Source organism: Gossypium hirsutum, chromosome D10 (genome assembly GCF_007990345.1).
Source record: "Gossypium hirsutum isolate 1008001.06 chromosome D10, Gossypium_hirsutum_v2.1, whole genome shotgun sequence".
Lineage (NCBI taxonomy): Eukaryota > Viridiplantae > Streptophyta > Magnoliopsida > Malvales > Malvaceae > Gossypium > Gossypium hirsutum.
The window spans coordinates 1389607-1408717 of NC_053446.1; the positions used below are offsets into that span (position 1 = coordinate 1389607).

The 19111-nt window shown below is 35.0% G+C and overlaps 2 protein-coding genes across 4 annotated transcripts; both read left to right on the top strand.

Moving 5' to 3' along the window:
- Positions 1-2761: 2761 nt before the first annotated feature.
- Positions 2762-9690, top strand: LOC121222282 (cysteine-rich receptor-like protein kinase 29). Of its 2 annotated transcripts, none has more exons than XM_041102678.1 (3): positions 2762-3646; positions 9098-9217; positions 9300-9690. In XM_041102678.1, exons 1-3 carry the CDS (start codon positions 3097-3099, stop codon positions 9356-9358), a joined length of 729 nt encoding a protein of 242 aa, XP_040958612.1. In that variant the 5' UTR covers positions 2762-3096; the 3' UTR covers positions 9359-9690. The 2 variants fall into 2 exon arrangements, with proteins under 2 accessions (XP_040958612.1, XP_040958613.1); XM_041102679.1 differs by having other exon boundaries at positions 9101-9217.
- Positions 9691-12445: 2755 nt separating this feature from the next.
- LOC107941096 (cysteine-rich receptor-like protein kinase 10) lies at positions 12446-16661 on the top strand. Of its 2 annotated transcripts, none has more exons than XM_016874626.2 (7): positions 12446-13465; positions 13574-13717; positions 13814-13935; positions 15219-15429; positions 15520-15757; positions 15841-15991; positions 16071-16661. In XM_016874626.2, exons 1-7 carry the CDS (start codon positions 12673-12675, stop codon positions 16401-16403), a joined length of 1992 nt encoding a protein of 663 aa, XP_016730115.2. In that variant the 5' UTR covers positions 12446-12672; the 3' UTR covers positions 16404-16661. The 2 variants fall into 2 exon arrangements, with proteins under 2 accessions (XP_016730115.2, XP_016730116.2); XM_016874627.2 differs by having other exon boundaries at positions 12517-13465; positions 13817-13935.
- Positions 16662-19111: the final 2450 nt, after the last annotated feature.

A 19111-nucleotide genomic window follows, 5' to 3' on the forward strand; every position in this document is an offset into this window, starting at 1 on the left:
GTAATTCAGATAGGAAATCTAAAATAAATAAAAGGTTGGGACCAAATTACAAAGCACGAATAACATGGGGGATCAGAATAAGAAATATCCTGTCTCCCAAAACGCTTCATAGCATAATGGACCCAGATGAAATCAACAACAAATTGTGTTGCTCAAAATTAAAGAAATTCAAAAGACCGAATTGAAATACAACACAAAATGAGAAGGACTTGGTTCCCAATTACCCCTCCCCACACCAAACACGCGGATCTAGCCGCAGTTGGACCGAGTCATCAGGTATAGCTCAATACGACACTGTTTTGGTGCCATCGAAGCAAGGCACAAACGGTGCCGTTTCAATAATATGTATTAAACAAAGAAAACTAAACCTAAGCAACCCTAAAGCCATCCCTTCTGCGCCGCATCAAAAATCGAAAGCCCCCCATCCATTCAACTCCAATCCGAACGGAGGGATTCGGTGACGCACCAACCCCAAGTATGAGTTCTTCCTTTTCTTTTCTATTTTCCGTATCAAAGAAAGAAAGAAGAAAAAAAAAGTGCAGTAGAAAGACGTAAAAAAATGGTAAATCACCTTCTTTGATTTTTTTTATTCAGTATGTCTGTATTCCATCGTAAAAAAGGAGACCCTCAGTACATCAAGAAATCGGGCTTTTATAGCCTAAAAAAATGAAAAAAACTCTATTTTATTTTTTCTTTTTCCCTTTCTTTTTTTCTGTTATCTTTCCCTTTTTCTGTTATTTGCTTTTCTTTGCTGTTGCTTGTGTGCGTTCGTTGCAAGTACAGCTGGCCTGGAGAAGACACGCGTGGAGGAGTCGGAGACTACTGGCACACGCGCGGACGAACCTAGTTTCCTAGTGCGGCTGCTGGAGCTGAAAGCTGTTGAAGGCTAGGGTTTCAATTTGAATCGGGCCATGTAAACTGGGTTAGAGTATTTTGGGCTCGGGTTTGATGTAATTTGGGTTATCAGGCTTAATGTATTTAGGTAATTTAGGTTGGGTTAATTGGGCTATCAGTTTGTAATTTGGGCCTGGTGTTGGTTAATGTAATTAGGTAAGGGGTTAACAATCAGATTTGTGATATTGGGGCTTAGTGGTCTGATGTATTTTGGGTTTGGGTAAATTAATTGGGCCTACTGTTGTAATAAACTGGACATTTATTTGGTTTATTTTATTTCATTTTAATTTGGTGTTTATTTATCTATGATTTTAGACCCAGGCTAAAATTGGGTATTACATATCGAAGCACCTAAGAAAGTTGAAAATTATATGGATTTATACTTTCTAAAGCATATATAATTTAGCTACTCTTTGCGATTTGCATAAGGAAACAAACATATAGCAGGGAAGAGTGTGATTTTTATACTCTTGTAATGATAAAGGAGTTGCAATAATTTATTTCATTAGTTTACACTTAATCTGGAATTCAATTTCAATAAAAGAATCCAGTTAACTTCCAAAGACTAGTCTTGCATCTAGAAATTAAGAGTTTGGATACGTGTTACCTTGTGCAAAGTGTCGCTACTTTGTGCAAGTTTCTCGTATGCTCAGTTCAGATTAATTCAAATTATATGGAAAATTATAACTGTGTTTGACAAAAATACAAATTTGTATGGCTTATGTTACTCCGACAACAATATGATATTTCATTGCTCGAACCCGACGATTTGATGAGGAAATAAAGGGTTACATTTAGTAATATCAGTAACCAAGTCAATGGAATGCTTTCACTGTCCCTGACATGGTCATGTAGCCAACTGCCACCTTGAATATTATTTTTTGTTCACTTCTGCCCCATCCATTCATTGGGAAGCCCTAAACAAAATACAGCAAGAATAGTTCAACATGCGTAAATTAATGTTTTTAGTCATATTGACAAAGAATTGACTAACTTGTGTAGCTTCCTCGAACAGAAGCTGCTTTATCATCTTCATCTTGTGAGAACGGGTCAACAAAATACAGCCACCTTCGACAATTGAAATTTTAATTTGTAAGTGAATTCCTTAAAGAAACATGCAACGGAAATTTCAAGAACAATATTGTTTCACTTCTTTTTTTCAGGTTTAACATTTACATACCTCGTTACTCTCACCATTTCCTTCGACCCTTATTTCCAGCGTTATTGGGGAACATCATCGGCAACTACACCGCCAATAGTGCCTACGAGCGTGACCTGAATAGCATCTTCAAGGAGATCACCTCTATAACAAAATCCAATTATCGGTTTTACAGCAACAAGGTCGGCGAATTCAACGCCATGGCACTTTGCAGAGCAGATGTTAAGGTAGATGTTTGCACTAGTTGTTTATACGAAAATATCTAATTATTATTAAAAAAAAAGTTAACAATTCAAATTTAATTATTTTGAACTTGAATTGACACATAGAATAGATTTAAACTCAAAATGACTCAAACAAATCATTTCAAATTACTAAAGTCTAAAAAGATCAAAACTCGATCCAAATTTATAATGACGAACTTAAAAGGCTAGTACTTCAACCATAAATAATTCAAAATCCTAAATTAATCCTAATTGAAATAATCTAAAAATTTTAAAACTAGATTACTTGCAGGCTTGCTTATTACAGTCCTTGAATACATGTCATTTATTGGTAACCAAGTCAATGGAGTGCTTTCATTGACCCGAACATGGTCATGTAACTAACTGCCACATTGAATAATTATTTATCATTTACTTCCGTTCCATCGATTCATTGCGGATCCAGCTCTCCTTGTAGACCAATTTACACAACAAGACTGCTTTATCATCTTCGTATTGTTAGAACCAGTCAACAAAATACAGCCACCTTCAACAATTAAACGTTTAATTTGTAAGTGAATTCCCTAGAGAAAATGGCAACGGAAATTTCAAGAACAGTACTGTTTCACTTCTTGTTTTCAGGGTTTAACATTTACATTCCTCGTTACTTTTGCCATTTCCTTCGACCCTTATTTCCTGCATTCTTGTGCAAACAACATCGGCAACTACACCGCAAATAGTGCTTACGAGCGTGACCTCAATACCATCTTCAAACAGATCACCTCTATTACGAAATCGAATTACGGATTTTACAGCAAGAAAGTCGGCAAAGTCAGCGCCATGGCACTTTGCAGAGCAGATGTTAAGCTAGATGTTTGCACTGGTTGTTTAAATGAAACTATATCAAGGGTCAAGCTGGATTGTCCTAACAACAAAGAAGCCATCGGATGGTCTGCGGATTGCACGTTACGGTACTCGAACACAAACCTCTCCGAGAAGTTGGAAATTAATCCTCAAACCTGTCTATATAATATAGGATCTACGGCTGATGAGTACTTTCAGCTCAGACTCGGAGAGTTGTTGAGTGACCTGCGTAATAAAGCAGCAGCAGGGGGTGCTCTTCTTAAATACGCAGCAGGTAACTCGTCGCTCAGGGCTTCGGAAAGATTATACGCTCTAGTGCAGTGCACTCCTGATTTGTCTGAGGGAGACTGCAATCATTGTCTTGATAAGGCGGCAACTGACGGGATTCGGCGGTGTTGCCTTAAGCAGAGGGGATGCCGGGTTCTTAGTCCTAGCTGTAACTTGAGGTTCGAAACATATCCCTTTGTTGAAGCCGGAGCGGAGTTTCCACCACCCCCGTCACCCTCGGGCGATCGGCAAAAAGAAGGTACGACCATTTTCCTTCCACTGTCACTTCTTCCTGTTGAAAAGTCAACAAAGGTAGGAAGCAACTTGTTAAAAAGGTTGAGCAAGTTGCACCGAATGTTGAAAAGTTGAATGGGATAATTGCAATTTTGGTCCCTAATTTTTTAGGCCATTTGCAAGTTAGTCCCTGAACTTCAACTATAAATAGGCCTTTTCATTTTTCATTTCAACCATCCCAACCAATCTTTCTCTCTTAGTTTTCTCTCTTCTCCCATTTGAGAATTCTTAAGGAATTCTATTTGTTTGTAATATTTTGGAGATAGTAAAGTTATCATCTGGTGTTAGTGCCCGAGGACGTAGGTATAATTTACCGAACCTCGTTAAATCTCTTGTGTTCTTTCTTGTCCTATTTTTCTTTCAATATTTGAGGGTATAATAGTAGTATTTAATTGTGCTATTAAATTACTATAGAAGGGATATTCTGTCTAAGGAAAGACTTGGTATTTAAGAGATCCATGTGATCCACCTCTCTTCCCTGGGAATTGAACTTTGTGTGATTTTTTAGTACAATAATTTACACGCTTCCGACCCTATTGGAACAACAAGTGGTATCAAGAGCCGAAGGTTAATCGTAGTATGCTCTGTGGTTGCAGTTTAAACTGATCTTCCACATCAGAAAAGATTTCCTTAGGTATATTGAAAGATTATGGAGAAAACGGTCGGTGTAGGAGCTTCAACATCGTCCATGTGGACAAGACCGACAATTGCAAATGCAAGATTGGCCGTGGAGATCTTTGATGGCACGGGCCATTTTGGTATGTGGCAAAGTGAGGTTCTAGATGCCCTTTTTCAGCAGGGTCTAGACATTGCCATTGATGAAGAAAAACCAGATGATGTACAGGAGAAAGATTGGAAGGCGATCAATCGGTTGGCATGTGGCACAATTCGATCATGCCTTTCTCGAGAGCAGAGGTATGCTTTTTCAAAGGAGACTTCTGCAAATAAGTTGTGGGTGGCACTTGAAGAAAAATTTTTGAAGAAAAACAGTCAAAATAAGCTCCACTTGAAGAAAAGACTGTTTCGCTTCACATACGTCTCAAGTACCACAATGAATGATCACATCACCAAATTTAATCAGTTAGTCACTGATTTGCTGAATATGGATGAGACATTCAAAGATGAAGATTTGGCTTTGATGCTGTTGGGGTCACTTCCTGAGGAGTTTGAGTTCCTAGAAACTACTCTACTTCATGGCAGGAGTGATATATCTCTGAGCGAAGTCTGTGCGGCCTTATACAGTTATGAACAGAGAAAGAAGGACAAACAGAAAAACTCAATCAGAGATACAGAAGCTTTAGTAGTCCGAGGTCGTTCATACACTCGGAAGAAAACTCAAAAGGGGAGATCAAAGTCAAAGTCCAGACTCAGGAAAGATGAATGTGCTTTTTGTCATGAGAAAGGCCACTGGAAGAAAAATTGTCCAAAGCTGAAGAATAAGGGAAAAGCTGCTGTAGATGCTTGTGTTGCTAAGCATGATACTAGTGACTCTGAACTATCACTGGTTGCATCATCATCGTCGTTCCATTCAGATGAGTGGATATTGGATTCGGGTTGTACCTATCATATGTCCCCTAACCGGGAGTGGTTCTCTGATTTAGTAGAACTAAATGGAGGAGTTGTTTATATGGGCAATGACAATGCCTGTAAAACTGTTGGGATAGGTTCAATCCAATTAAAGAATCAAGATGGATCAACCAGAGTTCTGACTGATGTTCGGTACATGCCCAGTTTGAAGAAAAATCTCATCTCATTGGGAGCCTTGGAATCCAATGGTTCAGTTGTTACTATGAGAGATGGGATTTTGAAAGTGACATCTGGCGCACTTGTGATATTGAAGGGCATCAGGAAAAATAACTTGTATTACTACCAAGGTAGTACAGTTATTGGAGCAGTCGCTACAGCTTCCGGTAACAAAGAATTGGACTCAATGCAGTTGTGGCATATGAAGTTGGGACATGCCAGCGAAAAATCCTTGCAAATTCTGGCAAAGCAAGGATTGTTGAAAGGTGCAAAGGCTTGCAAATTAAAATTTTGTGAGCACTGTGTTCTGGGAAAGCAAAAGAGAGTGAAATTCGGCACTGCTATCCATAATACAAAAGGTATTTTGGAATATATTCACTCAGATGTGTGGGGGCCTTCCAAAACACCTTCGTTGGGAGGAAAACACTACTTTGTTACTTTTGTTGATGACTTTTCCAGAAGAGTTTGGGTGTATACCATGAAAACTAAAGATGAAGTGCTTGGAGTTTTTCTTAAATGGAAAACTATGATCGAAAACCAGACTGGCAAGAAAATCAAGCGGCTTAGGACGGACAATGGAGGGGAATATAAAAGTGATCCGTTCTTCGATGTGTGCCAAGAGTATGGTATTGTTCGACACTTCACAGTTAGGGATACACCACAACAGAATGGAGTGGCAGAGCGTATGAATCGAACATTGCTGGAGAAAGTTCGATGTATGTTGTCCAATGTTGGGTTGGGCAAGCAATTTTGGGCTGAGGCTGTGACATACGCTGGCCATCTTGTTAATCGTTTGCCATCATCTGCATTAGAAAGAAAAACTCCTATGGAGGTATGGTCTGGAAAACCGGCTACAGATTATGATTCCTTACATGTGTTTGGATCCACTGCATATTACCATGTGAAGGAGTCAAAGTTAGATCCGAGGGCAAAGAAAGCTCTCTTTATGGGAATCACTTCTGGAGTGAAGGGATTTCGTCTTTGGTGCTTAAGCACAAAGAAAATGATCTGTAGCAGAGATGTTACCTTTGATGAATCTGCCACATTGAAAAAGGTAGCAGATAAAGATATTCAGACGAGCAATACTCCACAGCAGGTGGAGTGTACTCCAAAACAGGTGGAGTTTGAGCAGATGGGGATTTGCCCAGTTAATAAGTCTAATTCTCCAGCCACAATGGAGGAATTAGAGGTTGAAGAGGTTCTGACCCAAGAACCACTAAGTACACCAGAACCAGTTGCAGTTGCAAGGCCACGGAGAGAAATTCGTAAACCTGCTCGATTTACTGATATGGTGGCCTACGCCCTTCCCGTTGTTGATGATATTCCTATCACTTATCAAGAAGCAATGCAAAGCTTAGAAAGTGATAAATGGAAAAGCGCCATGGATGAAGAAATGCAGTCTCTCCGGAAGAACAATACTTGGGAGTTGGCGCAATTACCGAAAGGTAAAAGGGCAATCGGATGCAAGTGGGTATTCGCAAAGAAAGATGGATCTCCTAGCAAGAAGGATATTCGCTACAAGGCAAGATTGGTAGCTAAAGGCTACGCTCAGAAGGAGGGAATTGACTACAATGATGTATTTTCCCCTGTTGTGAAGCATTCCTCCATTAGAATTTTGTTGGCCTTGGTAGCACAGTTGAATTTGGAGCTAGCTCAACTTGATGTTAAGACAGCTTTCTTGCATGGTGAGTTAGAAGAGGAGATCTATATGACTCAGCCAGAAGGATACACAGATGCTGGTGGTAGAAATTGGGTTTGTAAGCTTAACAAATCGCTATATGGATTGAAGCAATCCCCGAGGCAGTGGTACAAGCGATTTGATAGCTTTATGAGAAGGCAGAAGTACACAAGAAGCAAATATGACAATTGTGTGTATTTGCAGAAGCTGCATGACGGATCTTTCATTTATCTACTCTTGTATGTTGATGATATGTTAATCGCTTCGAAGAGCCAAAATGAGATAGATAAGCTGAAGGCTCAGTTGAATCAAGAGTTCGAGATGAAAGATCTAGGTGAGGCCAAGAAGATTCTCGGCATGGAGATAAGTAGAGATAGACAGAGAGGCAAACTTTGTTTGAATCAGAAGCAATATCTGAAAAAGGTATTACAATGTTTTGGTGTAAATGAAAACACAAAACATGTAAGTACCCCACTTGCTTCTCATTTGAAACTTAGTGCTCAATTATCTCCGAAAACTGAAGAAGAAAGAGAATATATGGCAAAAGTCCCATATGCTAATGCAGTTGGGAGTTTGATGTATGCGATGGTGTGTACGAGGCCTGACATTTCACAAGCTGTTGGAGTTGTGAGCAGGTATATGCATGATCCTGGAAAAGGACATTGGCAAGCTGTGAAATGGATTCTACGGTATCTTCGAAAAACCGTAGATGTTGGTTTAATTTTTGAACAGGATGAAGCACTTGGTCAGTTTGTAGTTGGATATGTTGATTCCGACTTTGCTGGTGATTTAGGTAAACGTCGTTCAACTACGGGGTATCTGTTTACTCTTGCGAAAGCCCCAGTGAGTTGGAAGTCTACCTTACAGTCTACAGTAGTTGTGTCTACTACAGAGGCAGAATATATGGCAGTTACAGAAGCTGTTAAGGAGGCTATTTGGCTTAATGGATTATTGAAAGACTTGGGAGTTGTTCAAAGTCACATTAGTCTATATTGTGACAGTCAGAGCGCTATTCATTTAGCGAAAAATCAAGTCTATCATTCAAGAACCAAGCATATCGACGTAAGATATCACTTTGTGCGGGAAGTCTTTGAAAAAGGAAAAATTCTACTTCAGAAGATTCCGACAGCAGATAATCCCGCAGATATGATGACCAAGGTGGTAACAACAATCAAGTTTAATCATTGTTTGAACTTGATTAACATCCTGAGAATTTGAGCACCTTTAGGTGTATGGCGCTCGAGAGCGCATTTGGAGGCACTACAAAAGATAGCTTTATCGAATTTGGGGAGTTGAAGGAAGTATGTGAAGATGTGATTATCCTAATCAAATCTTCAAGGTGGAGATTGTTGAAAAGTCAACAAAGGTAGGAAGCAACTTGTTAAAAAGGTTGAGCAAGTTGCACCGAATGTTGAAAAGTTGAATGGGATAATTGCAATTTTGGTCCCTAATTTTTTAGGCCATTTGCAAGTTAGTCCCTGAACTTCAACTATAAATAGGCCTTTTCATTTTTCATTTCAACCATCCCAACCAATCTTTCTCTCTTAGTTTTCTCTCTTCTCCCATTTGAGAATTCTTAAGGAATTCTATTTGTTTGTAATATTTTGGAGATAGTAAAGTTATCATCTGGTGTTAGTGCCCGAGGACGTAGGTATAATTTACCGAACCTCGTTAAATCTCTTGTGTTCTTTCTTGTCCTATTTTTCTTTCAATATTTGAGGGTATAATAGTAGTATTTAATTGTGCTATTAAATTACTATAGAAGGGATATTCTGTCTAAGGAAAGACTTGGTATTTAAGAGATCCATGTGATCCACCTCTCTTCCCTGGGAATTGAACTTTGTGTGATTTTTTAGTACAATAATTTACACGCTTCCGACCCTATTGGAACAACACTTCCAACCACCTGTTAGCACAGCTTCACTTTGGAGGCACTATATTAGTCTATCACTCTTGTTGAATCGAGAAAATCTGATTCTGCCCTTATTTAATTAGAAGAGGAACCAAACAAATCAAAAAGGACTCCAGTACTTGTTGCAAGTTTATCAGTGATATTTGGGGTAGCTGTGGTTTCTATCTCAGGTTTCTTAATCTGGAAGAGGAGAAACAATCAAGGTATGCAATGGCAAACATTACAATTTTTTTTTTGTATTGTTATATTGATCACTTTCTTACTTTCTTCTTTTATTAATTTCAGATACAGAGTACAGAGAAATTCAATTACTTGACTTGGTAGAGGGAAGAATTGATATGTGAAAATCAAGTTTGTAACGTTAGGTATAAATAAATGAATTCTTTCGGGGAACACTAGCTGATGGTAAACAACTGCAGTTAAAAGGCTATCAAGAACTTCCGATCAAAAGCTTGTTGAGTTCAAAAATGAAATCATGTTCTTTTTTCCTTTTTTTTTTCCCTACTAAGCTACAATTTTAGGTATGGAAACTCTTATCTGAATAGAGGTAGTAGATAAGTTCCTTATCCCGTCGAGTGTAATTTTTGAGGTGCTTAAATGCATTTTGGTTTATTGTACATGCAGGAAAATCTGCTACTCAGTCTAATCAAATCATCTCTTATTGTCATGTTGGCAACCGATATCGTAAAGCTTGCTCGTGCAATTAAACCAACATCTTTTGTGGGCATATCATTGCAGAATCAATCAAACACATTTCAAATGATGAAATTTTTTTAATTATTATTAAAATTTTTCACCTCGCTGATTTGATCACTATTTTAATTTTAAGATTATATATTTGAATGTAAAAATTAGTATAAAGCCGATAACTAATCAATTTATGAATATTATTTTTAATGTGTGGAAGCACCTTAATTAGTAAACAAAGTTCAAACTTGCATCAAATTATACTCCCAAAAATATACAAATTTTAGCTAACCTTTCTTCTTTCAATCCGCTCTGCAAGACTTATATTAGGAATTAGCAAAATTTGGTTGGATTTAAAAAAATTAAAAATTTTCAAATTTAAAATTAATCAAATTGATTTATTCGAGTTATTCAATTTTCTCGAGTCAACTCAGACAAGTAATTCTATTTTCGAGTTCGAATCAAGTTGAATTTTATAATTTGAATAACTCGAATAATTTAATAATATTTTGGTATAACTACTCCTTTAGTCCCCGTCAAGTTTAAAAATGAGCAAATCGGTCTCTCTCTTATCAAAAATTACAAAAACTTCAAAATAATTTTTAAAATTCAAAACATTTATAAAAATTTCAAACTTTATATTTTTTTAAAGAATTGTAAAAAAAAATTGTAAAAAAAATTCTAAATAATATATAAAGAAAGTTACAATTTTAAAATTTTCTAAAATAATAATTTTAGGGAATTAAATAATTTAATTAATTATTCAATTTAATTAATTATTCAAGTTTATCATAGTAAAATATCTTTTCTTTTTTCTTATTTTACTTTGAATTTTTTTAAATATATACAGTTTCAAATTTATATGCTCAAATATGAAATTAGTTATATTGTAATAATATTTTAATTTGTCGTGATTATTTTTTTAATTTAGCTCAAACAATTTCACTCGATTTGACTCGACTTAAATTTCATTTTACGCAACTCGATTCAAAAAAAACTCAAATCAAATTAAGATGATAAAATAAGACTTATCAACTTGATTAACTCGAAATTTTTTCACTTCATTCGATTGAACCTTCCTCCTTATTTACGTCGCAATTAGAAAACATATAGTAGTAAGGAAGAGTTCAATTTTTATACTAAAAATAAAAATTCAAAAAGTTACATGTGCTTTTTTTATAAATATACTCTAAAATGGGTTAATCTAAATTATAAAATCTAGGATCCAAAAATGAATAATTTCTCTACCACCGAATTGAACATTGCATTTCAGTTTTAAAATCTATTCTAATCAAAGAAGCCAAATTAACTTGACTTTGAAGAATGGTAAACACCTAGAAATCAAGTAGGGTCCTAAACCATAAATCAAGGCAGTCTGATAATTGGGTATATATGCACTAAAGATAACCAAGAAAAATGAGACACGTTCCTATCATGTCCTTTCAAAATGTCTTTAAATTCTACCCATATATTTTTCCACAACTTGGTTGCCATTTTATGAGAAAAATCCATCAATTACGGACAAAAACATAATGGAACCCAAAGACCAAGTCTTATAAACTTGTCGTTATTGGCTGCACCAGAAAAAACATCATGCTTTGTATCCTCATATTCTCATTTCTGTAGAGGATTTTTTTATGGCAAAAAGGAATTTCCTAAGTGAAACGGAATGTAACAAAAGACGATGAAAAGGACGATTAGAATAGATATTTTATAACATTAAGTGTAAAGATAGATGATAGTTTATAAGGTGGAAATGGAAAATTACTAAGTGTGGCTGTAGGTACGAGAGCACATCAAATAGGAGTAATAAGAGGCATTTTTACTGATAAAGAATTCAAGTCTTGTATAATAGTCCATTTAAAAAAACATGGAAGATGTATTTAATGTTACAAGAAAAGGTTAACATGTAACATTTAACTATCGATAGAAGTTCTTGTGCTTTTAGTTTCTTTGTTGAAGATAGATGGATTGACTTATTACACCAAACTAAGCTCTCCAAAATATTAAAAGAGTAAAGATAATCGAAGAATCTTATCATATTCTTGTCGAGTAATATTTTCTCATGTCTTATTGATAAGAGTGTTCGAGTATTATTGACAGGTTGTTCCTAACAATAGGTGTTTCGAATATAATTATTCTTAAATTTCAATTATTCTAAATAAGATTTGTTTTAAATATTAATTGTTCTTAACAAGAGCTATTCTCAAACAATTACTACTATAGGCATCAACAGTTGTGAACATAATAGCTATTCTAGAACAACGGTTGATTTGAGTAGTGATTATTCTAAACAAAAGTTATTCTTCAGATAAAAAATATTTAAAAAGAAAATAATAGAAGTGATTAGAATATGTTTATCTCGAAGTTGAATTTATGTGAATCAAACCTACTCAAACCTTAAACAACTTAAACTCAATACGACTTCAATGAGTAACTTAAAAATACTAAAATCTCAAGAAATAAACCTAAAATGATCCAAACCCATATTAATTAAATCCAAAATTAATCCTAAACAAATAATTTAAATTTTTTAACTGGAAGCAACAGAACCTGACAGATCTACCTCAAAGTAAAACTCATTTCAAAGTGAGACAAATTAGATTATTACCTGCAGTCTTGCATACTACAGTCCTTATATATATGTCAGATGTTTTAGGTAATCTGTGTCAATGGAGTTCTTTCACTGTCTTGGACGTAGATGTAGCCAACTGCCACATTGAATCGTATTTCACTTCCATCCTCATCTGGACCCAAACTCGTCATCTTTGTAGACTAAATCATATACACAAACAATCCAAAAATCTATTGACTTGACTCATATTTTTTATTAAGGATCAGATAATCTTCTACGATGGACCAAAACTTTAGCCCTTACTAAAAGCACCCATATCATAAATTTCAGAATATAGCTGAGCTCTCCCGTCTTATGATCCAAACAAGTAGGTAAAGCCAAAAAAAAGAAAAAGAAATGCAGAGCTCCACAGTTTTCATAACCCTGTGGCTGTTATTAATAGTCTTTTCCGTGCTTAGCCCTGTAACTGAAGCTCAGCCGGCCACTTATCGCTACCACGTTTGTCCTAACACCACCACTTTCCCCATAAACAGCACTTACCAAGCCAACCGTGATACCCTCTTAACTTCTCTATCGTCTAATGGCAGCCGTGGTAATGGTTTCTACAACACAACTTCAGGCAGAAACCCCGACACGGTTTACGGTCTTTTCCTCTGCCGTGGGGATCTTTCTACCAGCGTTTGTCAAGCGTGTGTCACCTTTGCCTCTACTGACATTTCCCAACGTTGTCCTGTTGAAAGAGCAGCGGTGGTTTGGTACGACGAGTGCCTCCTACGATACTCGGACGAAAATATATTTTCCGCCGTGGCTGAAGAACCTGCAACTATCTTGTTCAACACTCAGAACATCAGTGACCAAGTCCGTTTCGACAGCCAAGTTCAAGAAGTGATGAGTGATACAGCAGCCCAAGCCGCAAACGCAGCACCAGGTGCTAAAAAATTCGCGACTAGAGAGGCAGATGCCAATTTTACATCGAGTTTCCGAACACTATATACCCTTGCTCAGTGTACACCGGATTTGCCAACCTCTGATTGCGAGAGATGCCTGCGATACGTAACTGGAAACCTTCAAAGAGGAAGTCAAGGAGGAAGAGTGTTGAGTCCTAGCTGCAACGTTAGATATGAAACTTACCTGTTCTATAATCTAAATCAAACAGCAGTTGCATCTCCTCCACCTCCTCTAGTTCCAGGTTTATCCTTACTGTTTCATTCATAATTTTGGGTCCTTGCTCTTTTGTCTTGATCTTTTTGTTAGATCATGATACTCACTTTGACCTTACCGGTATATAATATTATAGTTTCAAGAGGGAATGGACGAAGAACATGGCCAATAATTGTTGCCATTGTTGTTCCAATTGCTGCTTCCATTTTGGTTTTATTACTGGCGTGTTGGGTGTCAAAGAGGAGAGCAAAGAAATACGATGCTGTCCAGGGGGGAAATGGTAAAGGGCGTGTGATTTTATGAGCCATAACAATCTTATTTTCCTTGTCTTTCACAAAAAAGTTGAGGGTTTTTGCTATTTGGTTGTGCTGTGCAGCAGGGTATGACATAACCACTGTAGAGGCCTTGCAGTATGATTTTGCCACAATTGAAGCTGCAACAAACAAGTTTTCAGATTCTAACAAGCTAGGCGAAGGAGGTTTTGGTGAGGTTTACAAGGTATTGTTACTCCCTTTTTATTCTGACCCCAACCCCAAAAAAATCTAATCAAATCCGACTTAATCTAATCTGACTATAAAACATGGTTGTTGGTAGTTTAAGTTTTGTTTTCGTCAAATTTTGGTACGTTTAGCCTGTGGTCTATACTGGATTGTATCTATCTATATTGTTTAATACCGATTGGTAAAAAAAATTATATTTAAAATCAAATTTTTTTATCTTTAAACGTTTTAATCTTTCTATAATTACATTTAAAATTAGAAGATATTTATTAATTTAAATTATTAAATTTAATTAATAATTTTAAAATTTATATGGACATTTGAGATATATTTATATATATATAGTATATACTTTAGAAAGAAACTAAAAATTAAGCTACGAATATATATGAAAAATATTTTAAAAAATATTAGTATATCTAAAATAGTACAACAAAATAAATGGATACTTGTATGTAGCATTATTGGGACGAAAAAGGATACATCGGTCAATACATTATTGGCTACCTTATTATATAAACTTAACAATCACCTGAACGGATTTGAACCCTTGAACTAGTCTAAACCCAAAACAATTCAAACAAATAATAAGAAATTATTCGAACCCATAGTGTCCTAACTTAAAAAGCCCTTAGATCCGAACAACCCAAAATAACTTAAACCCAAAACTATCCCAAACTTACACGACCTGAAAATTTTAAAACCTAAATTAACTCAATCTAAATTTAACTCTTCCGAAATTAACATGATCAATCTAATTGGCATGTCTATGAGTTAGGGCTGTGATCAAGTTGAATCGAGCCTAAATAGTAGCAAGCTCAAGCTCGAGCTTGACTCGATATTTAGGGCTCAATACTCAGCTTGAGCTTGCTTAAACATCAATTTCTAAGGTCGAGACATACTTGAGCTACTCATGCTCAAGTTCAATTAAGCTCATTTATCAATTTTCATACTCAAGCTCAATTAATTCCGTTCGTACTTAAGCTCTTTCTATATAATAAGAGCAAAATTGTAATTTCATAATATACAAAATAAAGTCAAATGATCGCGAGCCATTTGAATCAAGTATCACAATGCTCAAATTTGGCTCCATCGATAGCTCAAGCTACTTGAATTCAAACTTGACTTGATAATTACTGAATTGAATTTAAATTTTTTTAATTAAACTCAAATAGCTTACAAGCACCAATTTATACCACTAGTTTGAGTACTTGGTCTTTTTTTTCATGCGGAGTCCAAAGAATTCATTTAATAATTGGTTAATGATTTGTAAATGCTCAGGGTATCCTTCCAAACCAACAAGTAATAGCTGTTAAGAGGTTATCAAGAGGTTCAGGACAAGGTGATGAGGAATTTAAAAACGAGGCTGTATTGGTAGCTAAGCTTCAACACAGAAATCTAGTCAGACTATTGGGTTTTTGCTTGGAAAGAGAAGAAAAGATACTAGTTTATGAATATGTTCCCAACAAGAGCCTGGACTATTTTGTTTTCGGTATTTTTCACTTACTTTTCAAATACCCTTTTTAGAATTTGAATTTATTTTTGAGGTGGTTTTTACACACAATTGCTTGTTTGTGTCTAGATCCTACAAAACAAGGACAATTGGACTGGTCGAGACGATACAAGATTATTGGAGGGATTGCTCGTGGAATTCTTTACTTGCACGAGGATTCCCGGCTTAGAATCATCCACCGCGACCTCAAGGCCAGCAACATATTGTTAGACGAAGACATGAACCCCAAGATTTCGGATTTCGGCATGGCAAGAATTTTTGGGGTTGATCAAACTCAAGGAACAACCAGAAGAGTTGTTGGAACCTAGTAAGTTCTTACTTTGTTCATAAGCAATTTTACCGGAATGGCCTAACACCTCCATTACACTGACATTGTTACTGGCTCAACAGCGGCTACATGTCTCCAGAATATGCAATGCAGGGACAATTTTCGGTTAAATCCGATGTATACAGTTTCGGGGTTTTAGTCCTTGAAATCATAAGTGACCAAAGGAACAGTAATTTCTACGAAACAGAAGGCGCTCAGGACCTCATTAGCTATGTGAGTAAAATGCTTTTGGCCTAGTTTGTTCAAATATCCTTTATTAAGAACTTATAGAAACTTTGATGAACCAATGCAGGCATGGAAGCTATGGAAGGATGGGAGATCCCAGGAATTGTTGAATCCTGTTTTGAGGGATAATTACTCAAGAAACGAAGTCATTAGGTGCATCCAGCTGGGATTATTATGTGTTCAAGAAGATCCAGCTGACCGACCAACGATGGCCACCATTGTTCTCTTGCTCAACAGTTACTCTGTCACACTACCGGTGCCTAAACAGCCAGCATTTGTGCTTCAGAGTAGAACAGATGGGAGGATGCCAGACAAGGGGCTTGAATCTGATCAATCTACAAGTCAATCAATGCCATGGTCTATCAATGAGGTATCTATTACTGAATTACACCCCCGATAATGTAAGTTAATGGATGCAACCCCACCACGTGCATATGCTATGTTCAGGCTTTGTTCAGTTATTTCCAAATTGTTCCTGTTCTTTCTAGTTCTTCGCCTGTTATGTTTTGTGATAGTCTGATTTTGAACACACATTTGTACTTTTATTATAATTGTACTATATTTGTAATAATGCAACTTTAAAAAAATGGATGCATCATCATCAACATCAAGGTGGATAGCTATCTGCCAATCTCGAATAAGCCTTTTGTTCTACCAATTCATGGATTCTTTGTTATATACCAGAATTTGTGCCCTTGATCTCCTGGGCGTCCTCGTACTTCTAAATATTCTTTTTCATTCAAGGAATCAAAGGTTGAGATGATTGTAAGGCTTAATGCTTTTTTATACAGTGGAGTTTAGCCGGTAAAAATCATCTTCTTTTTTTTCCACAAACTTGATTGGCAATTTATGAGAAATGCATTAATTGGTAACAAATAAAATGGTAAACTACTCAGTTAGTCACTAAATTTTTCGAATGCTTCATTTTGGCCACTAAATTTTTTTTTTGTAATTTTGACATTCAATATTTAAAGCACTTTCATTTTAGTCACCCAACCATTGAATCATTAACAATGATTAACTGTACATGTCAACATCTTGTTGACATTTCATTTTGAGCACCCAACTTTTAAAAAAATCTCTTTTTTTGAGTATTTGTCCGGATAGAAAAATTAATAAATAAACTGAAAAAAGCATTAGAAACTAAAACAATGCATTAAAAATAGTCATATTATACGTGTTTATCTCAGTTTTGAAAATTCTTATTGAATTTTTTTAAAACATCAAAATCAAATAAAAGAATTGTTAAAATAAATTTATTCATTGATAATGTCAACCTATTTATTACTATAATATTGAAATTAATTAATTTAATCTCCTCCTAAATTTTAAATTTCCATTTTATGTTTTTAACTTAACCTTTATTAAATGAACTCAAATAAGTTATATTTAATAATTATTTATGAAACTTAACTTTCTTCTGACTATATAATCTTGAATCTTCCGAGATAAATTAAAAGCAAAAAAGAATCCTTAACTCATATTTAATAAACTAATTAATTGTAAAGATTTTTCATTGCTTTTAGCTTAGCATGAGAGATTCAAGATCATATAATTAAAAGAAATTTAAGTTTCATAAACAATTATTAAAAAATAAGTTATTTGATTAGATTTTAGTTTGGAAACATAAAATAAATTTCTAAATTTTAGAAGGTTTTAATTAATTTAACTAATTTCATATTATAGTGACAATTAACAAATTGACTAACACTATCAAAGGATAAGAATTTTCAACAAATTGATTTCGTAGTACCAGTGCCATTAAACCATTATTGTGGAACACATGGGGTGGATGTCTTCGTTGGGACGAAGATGCTATGGTGGGGCAGATCCTGCCATTTATTCTGACTTGATAATATAGAGCAATTGAACCCACATGGTATTTGGTGACCAACAATATCACATTCCCAATGAAAGCTTGGGGCACGGATGGTGGATGACTCATATTTGTCCGAATGGTCATTCCAAAATAGAGGGTGTTGTGGGTGACTTCACTATTTATTGGTAGCTTATTGTTTAGGTTTTTCTTTTTGGGTGAGATATGACACACCTAATCAAACTTGATTATTAAAATAAATAATTTAAACTTAAAAAAATATAAATCTAATCTAATTCAACTCAAAACCATTTAAACCCAAATTCATTCCAACAACTAACTTAAAATTATTTAATTTGAATCTATAAGTACTTATCTAGAAAAATCTAAATGATTTTAATATTGTATCAAACAGATGATATTCAAATTTATCTAACCAGATTAGATTTCAGGTAGTCTTTATATACATTTCATGTTGTTCGAATATCAAAGTCAAAATGCAAAATGCAGTGCCTTCACCATCCCGGAGCAGCCATGTAGCCAACTGTCACATTGAATATTATTTTATCTCACTTTCCATCCCATTCATTCATTGTGTACCAACTCTTCTTTCTTGTAGACTAATATAAAAGAAATATTATATTTACTATGAGTCCCTTTGCTTTGCAAAAATTTTGGATTTAGTCCCTATAATTTGATCATTTTAATATTTATACTTTTCAAATTGGTTAATTTTAGTCCCTATACTTTTTGAATTTTGAAATTTTATTCCTAACCCTAAACAATAATAGTTAAATCCGATTGGTTAAATTCAATTATTAATTTTGTATTATGTGTTCAATTGTAAATTGATTCATATTCTCCAATTAGATCATTCTAAGTCTTATATTTTTTGAATTTTCAAAGTTCAATCTTGAACAAAGTAATAGTCAATAATATATTATAAATGAACTTTTAGTGAGTAATACATGAAAATAATAAGCTGACGTAATATTACAATATAATAATATGTTTGACGCATCAAATTTTGAAAGTAGCATATAACTTAATTAATTTAATGGCTATCATTTGATGAGGATTAAAATTTTAAATTTTAAAAAGTTTAAAGACTAAAAATGACCAAATTAAAGTATAGGGATTAACTCTATAACTTTCAAAAAATACAAAGACTAATAGCCGAATTTAACAAAAAAAATTCAATACTCTTAGCAAGGATCAAAGAAGCTTCTGCAATTGCAAAAATCAACCATATCATAATTTCATAACAAGAACGCAGATTTATATGTCTGATC

What these genes read in the sequence shown, in the direction of transcription:
- LOC121222282 (XM_041102678.1), top strand. Translation starts at nt 3,097, where the DNA reads ATGGCACTTTGCAGAGCAGATGTTAAGCTAGATGTTTGCACTGGTTGT. An exon ending in GGGCGATCGGCAAAAAGAAG is followed by an intron (nt 3,647 to 9,097) that starts GTACGACCATTT and finishes TTATTTAATTAG; the next exon opens with AAGAGGAACCAAACAAATCA. An exon ending in GAAGAGGAGAAACAATCAAG is followed by an intron (nt 9,218 to 9,299) that starts GTATGCAATGGC and finishes TATTAATTTCAG; the next exon opens with ATACAGAGTACAGAGAAATT.
- LOC107941096 (XM_016874626.2), top strand. Translation starts at nt 12,673, where the DNA reads ATGCAGAGCTCCACAGTTTTCATAACCCTGTGGCTGTTATTAATAGTC. An exon ending in TCCACCTCCTCTAGTTCCAG is followed by an intron (nt 13,466 to 13,573) that starts GTTTATCCTTAC and finishes ATAATATTATAG; the next exon opens with TTTCAAGAGGGAATGGACGA. An exon ending in GTTTTGGTGAGGTTTACAAG is followed by an intron (nt 13,936 to 15,218) that starts GTATTGTTACTC and finishes GTAAATGCTCAG; the next exon opens with GGTATCCTTCCAAACCAACA.